The sequence below is a fragment of the Rhincodon typus genome, unplaced genomic scaffold (assembly GCF_021869965.1).
Source record: "Rhincodon typus isolate 14 unplaced genomic scaffold, sRhiTyp1.1 hic_rhity00008996, whole genome shotgun sequence".
Classification (NCBI taxonomy): Eukaryota; Metazoa; Chordata; class Chondrichthyes; order Orectolobiformes; family Rhincodontidae; genus Rhincodon; species Rhincodon typus.
Genome location: NW_025974634.1, coordinates 2,588 through 8,394, shown reverse-complemented (window position 1 = coordinate 8,394; position 5,807 = coordinate 2,588). Strand labels below are relative to the sequence as shown.

General features: G+C 51.8%; 1 protein-coding gene across 1 annotated transcript; it reads right to left on the bottom strand.

Moving 5' to 3' along the window:
• Nucleotides 1–1,615: 1,615 nt before the first annotated feature.
• LOC109922988 (nucleus accumbens-associated protein 1-like) lies at nucleotides 1,616–5,483 on the bottom strand. Its single transcript, XM_048594397.1, has 2 exons — nucleotides 4,655–5,483; nucleotides 1,616–1,963 (listed from the first exon to the last, which is right to left on the bottom strand). The coding sequence occupies exons 1-2, from the start codon at nucleotides 5,463–5,465 to the stop codon at nucleotides 1,695–1,697; spliced, it is 1,080 nt and encodes a 359-aa protein (XP_048450354.1). The 5' UTR covers nucleotides 5,466–5,483; the 3' UTR covers nucleotides 1,616–1,694.
• Nucleotides 5,484–5,807: the final 324 nt, after the last annotated feature.

The window sequence follows — 5,807 nt, the reverse complement described above, 5'->3', positions numbered from 1 at the left end:
CTAAACCCCGGAACCTGCAACAACCATTCCTGTCCCTGCTCTATCCATGTCTCCGAAATGGCCACAACATCGAAGTCCCAGGTACCAACCCATGCTGCAAGTTCACCCACCTTATTCCGGATGCTCCTGGCATTGAAGTAGACACACTTCAAACCACCTTCCTGCCTGCCGGTACACTCCTGCAACCTTGAAACCTTATTTATGACCTCACTACTCTCAACCTCCTGTACACTGGAGCTACAATTCAGGTTCCCACCCCCCTGTTGAATTAGTTTAAACCCTCCCGAAGAGCATTAGCAAATTTCCCCCCCAGGATATTGGTACCCCTCTGGTTCAGGTGTAGACCATCCCGTTTGTAGAGGTCCCACCTACCCCAGAATGAGCCCCAATTATCCAGGTATCTGAATCCCTCCCTCCTGCACCATCCCTGTAGCCACGTGTTCAACTGCTCTCTCTCCCTATTCCTCGCCTCGCTAGCACGTGGCACAGGTAACAAACCAGAGATAACAACTCTGTTTGTTCTAGCTCTCAGCTTCCACCCTAGCTCCTTGAATTCCTGCCTTACATCCCCATCCCTTTTCCTACCTACAATAAAGACAGTACACTGTCATGAACACTGAACTTTGCAAAACAATTATGTCCCTCTAACTCAAAGTGAAACATATTTCGGAAAAGGAGGGGATGGTTGAATTCCTCGTCGATACCTCAGTCGAGAAAGTGTCAGTGTGCTCTCAGGTTCCCATGACACAGAGTGCAGGAGAGAGAGGATGGGGAAACCCGTTGAGTGTGTACAGCCACATAGTTTCTACAATAATCCCAGAAGTAAAACAGGACTGAATAAGCTGCTGTCAGGAAGCAGGGAGGAAGGAATCAGAATTTTCCCTGCAGCGGGAGCAGAAGCAAAATTCCCTGCAGTTTCTGTGTTTCCCTGTGTTTCTACCAAAGCTGAATAAACTGTTTAAAGGGGTTAGGTACAGGATTCTCTGGAACTCTGGTTGTTGGCAGGGGCGCGAAATCACTGTGTTGTACCTTGCTGGTGATAATCCGGTCTGGATACTCAGTGGGCGTGCAGTGGTTGGAGATGGATTTTGGAAAATTCCACGGTGCACAGAGCTGGGAGAAACTAGTAGACTGTCCTTCCAGGTCACACTTATGTCCAGTTCAAGAAACTTTACCATTTTTTTTTAAATTGAGGTACGACCCTGTTTTAAGTTAACATTGGAATTACACCTGAATTTAGATTATTTGCTCTGGTAATGTCTTAGAAAGTGAAAACTAGCCTGGTTATTTCAGTTAGAGAGTTTGGGAAGTTAGTCTCTTTGCAAAGTTGTTGGTTTCTGTGGCAATCCTAACACTTTACAACAAGGCGCTGCTGCATGGTCACTGCTGCACAGTGCAGCTCCTTGTTCTCCCCTCCATGCAGCATACAGGATCAGTGGAGCCATTGATGAGCATCAGGGGAGGAAAGCTGGCAGCTAGCGCGTCCCCCCACCCCCCCCAACCCGCCTCTGTCTCTTACAGCCATTACACATTCGTGTCATTGCAGATTTCACTCACTTATCCACACAAACAACACCCTCCTTCCCAGCAGTGAATCCACAAAACCCTCACGCAAACCACAAGGCCATTGGCAACACAACAAGCAGATACTATAATGTAACCTGGCTCACTTTGGTCAGTCCAGTTTAATCTAGTCACCCCAGGTCAGTGCGGATTGACTCGGTCCACCCCGGGTCAGCACAGTTTAACACGGTGTGTACCGGTGACAGGCTGATGGTTTGCTGCCTACCTGTCACCAGCTCGAATTTCTCGGTTGGGTCTCCCTCCACGTACAGCTTGGGGTGGCAGCGATGGCCGATCTGGTTAATGAGATCGGCCGGCAGCACTGCCAGGTCGTGGCGAATCCTCATCCTCGATCGGCCGTCCACGTGGTCAGGCAGTGCCTCCACCCTCTCCTGTTGGGCTGGAAGAGAAAGAGGCAGGATGTAAAACGACAGGCTGCTGACGGCCTACGTCCCCAGGTCAGGCCCCGGATGGTCCGAGCAGTGAGATTCCCTACCCCCCCCCACCGCACCCCCTAACCCCCACCCCAGCTGGAAACTGCACTGTTCACCCGCCAGGCCAATCCATCCCTACAATCACGGCAAAACCTGCCTCAAAGAAGATCTCAGCATCTCCATGATGCCAAAGGTTCCTACCACAGAACGAACTTCCAACAGTTCGCATGGCCCATTCCCAGCCACTCTTCCTGACCTGCGTGTTCCTCCATCCCTGACCCGCTTCCCACCAAACACACCACTGGCTTCTTCCACCAAGTGGCACATCATCCAGCACCCCTCTGCTTTGTCTCCAGTCTTGTAACCAATTCCCGATGCAAGGTGGTACGTTACGTCAAGTTCTGTGCACCCTCACTTTCATGAAGCCTCTCTCTGAGCAGCTCCTAATCATCCAGATACTCAATCCTCCTGTCAGACTGGAGTAACTTCAACACATCCCTGCTGCTAGGCTGCAAGGTTCAGCGACCCCTAGTCTACCATTGTGCCTTTTCTAAACAATTGAGTGACATTGGCTCTTTTCTGATTCGGGGTGATAAATCCCAAAGCGAAGTAAAGCATCAACAACTTCCTCATCCAATTTTTCAAAAACACTGCTGCTCCATTTCTTGACGCTTCCTTCCAAGCATACCACCTCCACAAGATACACTGTAACATCTCACCAAGGCTCTCCCTTCCAAACTGACTACTCCATCTACAAGGACAAGGGCAGGAGATTCATGGCAACGTGACCTACAAATGCCCCTCCAAGCCATTCACCATCCCGACTTTGAAGTATATCGTCGTTCCTTTGGCGTCACCGGGTCAAAATCCTGGAATTTCCTCCCTAACAACACCGCAAGTGCACCTCAACCAAATGGACTGACTGCAGTGAAGGCAGTTCACCACTAATTCTTTCTCAAGAGCAATTAGTGATGGATAATGAAAGCTCTTCTCAAAAGCCATATCTTCATCACAGAAGAATACATCTGTCAAAACCTCATTGGTGCAAACCATCTAGTACTGGAGACTTACCAATTTTCATCTGATTCACAGAGTCGTACAGGTCGGAAACAGACCCCTCGGTCCAACTAATCCACATGAACCCGATATCCCAATCTGATCTAGCTCCATTTGCCAGCATTTGGCCCATATCCCTCTAAACTCTTCCTATTCAAGTATCCACTCAAGTCTCTTTCAAATGTTATTATACCAGTCTCCACCACTTCCTCTGGCATCTCATTCCAAACACGCATTACTCTCTGCATGAAAAAGTTACCCCTCAGGTCCTTTTTAACTCTTATCCCTCTTACCTTAAACCCATGCCCTCTAGTTTTGGACTCCCTAACCCTGGGAAAAAGACCTTTGGCTATTCACCCTATCCACGTCCCTCATGATTTTATAAGCCACCATAACGTCACCCCTCAGCCTCTGAAGCTCCAGGGAAAAAAGCCCCAGCCTATTCAACCTCCCTCTACAGCTCAAACCCTCCAGTCCCGGCAATATCCTTGTAAATCTTTTCTGCACTCTCTTAAGTTTTGCAAAATCCTTCCTATAGCAGGGAGACCAGAATTGAATGCAGTACTCCAAAAGTAGCCTAACCAATGTCCTGTACAGCCGCAACATGACCTCCCAACTCCTATACTCAATGCACTGACCAATAGAGGCAAGCGTACCAAACGCCTTCTTCACTATCCTGTCTACCTGCTGTGACGGTTTGAAATTTGGTAATTCTTGAGCCTATCTACAGCCTTTTGCAGACCTTTCAGGTCCTTCTCGTAATTCGCTTCCCCACCTTCCTTTGTACTGTCAGCAAAGATGGCTACAAACGTCAGTCCTTTATCCATCTCATTAATATAGTTTGCAAGTATCAAATTGGAAGAAAAAGAAGAGAAACAGAATATTTCTCAAATTGGTGAGAGGTTGGGAAGTGCAGATGTCCAAAAGGGCCTCAGTGTCCATGAGTCACTGAAAACTAAGATGTAGGTACGGCCAACAATTAAGAAGATAAATGGTATGTTGGTCTTCATCTCAAGGGGAGGGGAGTACAGAAGAAAAGATCTCTTGCTGAAGTTGTATAGACCCTTAGTGAGACCTCACCTGGATGCTTGTGTGCAGTTTTGGTCTCCTTATGTGAAGGAAGGACATGCTTATAACAGAGAAACAGTGCAATGGAGGCTCACCAGATTAATTTTCAGAATGACAGTATGTCTTATGAGGGGAGGGTGCGGAAGCTGTGTTTGTATTCCGGAGAGCTTTGAAGAATGATGGGCACTGAAACGTATCGAACTCTTACAGGGTGTGACAGGGTAGATGTAGATATTATGTACCTCCATCCACCCCACCCCCCAGTAACTACAGAACCACCTCAGGGTAAAGCTGGGGGGGAAGGGTTGGGGTGCAGGCAAGACGGAGATGAGGAGGAGTGGGTGTGTGGGGGTGTGTTGGCGGGGGTGCGTTGGCGGGGGTGCGTTGGCGGGGGGGCGTTGGCGGGGGTGCGGTGGCGGGGGTGTGGGCGTGGGGACGCGTGGGTGGGTGCCGGCAGGTATGCATGTGTGGGTGCAGGAGTGAGTTGGTACAGGCGTGGGTGTGGAGGGGTATTCGGCACGCGCACAGCTTACCGACGTGGGGGACGCTCATGATGTTGTACATGCTGCACATCTGGACGTACTGCTCCTCGGTCATGTCCTCCAGCCCTTCCTCCTCCGCTGCCGCTGCCTCCTCGTCCGCCTCCTCGTCGTCCTCGTCGTTCTGGCAGGAGAAGGGGCTGTCGCTGGGGTGGACGCTGCTGGCTCCAGGGCTGGAGAGATCGCGGGGCAGGCCGGCGGGGTAGGCCGGTCCCTCGTGGGAGAGACGGGCCGACTTGGCGCTGCCCCCCGAGGGTCCCTCTCCGGCCCGGCGGCCTCGGGCTGCCCCAGCTCCTGGCCCTGCCCCCTCGCTCTGCTCCACCTTGACGCGGGAGGCGAGGGGCAGGGGGAGAGGGTGAGGGGCAGCCGCAGGGCTGGGGGGTTCCCAGGCGGGCTCCTCGACACTCAGGCCCTGCGAGTCACACCTCGGCGAGCTGACCTTGGACAGTAGCTCGGTGCCACGCTCTACGATGCGCTGTATCTGCAGGAAGCCGGCCGTGTACATCAGCATGAACTGCTCTCCCGCCTTCATGCACAGCCTCCCCGTGTAGCAGAAGTTGAGAATGTTCTGGAAGCTCTGAGGCTGCACGGCCGCCGGCAGCTCGAATGCGGCCCGGGCGCTCCCCGTGAACAGGTCCCGGAAGTAGGAGCTGTTGGCTGCCAGCACAGCACGGTGGGCCTTAAAGGTCTGGCCCTTCACCACGATGGAGGTGTCGCAGTACAGGCCCTGCAGCCTCTGCTCGTTCAGGCACTCCAGCACCGTGTTCCCAAAGTTGGGAATCTCCAGCTGCAGAGTCTGAGCCATCACCCAGGCCTCGTCACCACAACCTGCAAAACAAAATGAGGGAGGTCAGGGGGTAGAAAAACAACCCATATTAGTCCCCACAGAGTTATACAGCATGGAAACAGGCCCCCAATCCAACCAGTCCGTGCCAACCAGATATCCTGAGTTAATCTGGTCCCATTTGCCAGCATTTGGCCCATATCCCTCTTAAACCCTTCCTCTTTACGTACCCATCCGGGTGCCTTTTAAATGTTGTGTCTGAACCAGCCTCTACCACCTCCTCTGGCAGCTCATTCCATACACGCACCACCCTGGTGTGAAAAAGTTGCCCCTCCCTTTTAAATCTCACCCCTCTCACATTAA

Bases quoted from the DNA above. Each gene is read 5' to 3' on its own strand.
- LOC109922988 (XM_048594397.1), bottom strand. From the start codon at position 5,465: ATGGCTCAGACTCTGCAGCTGGAGATTCCCAACTTTGGGAACACGGTG. The intron at 1,964-4,654 runs GTAAGCTGTGCG...TTTCTCTTCCAG, and splicing joins CATGAGCGTCCCCCACGTCG to CCCAACAGGAGAGGGTGGAG.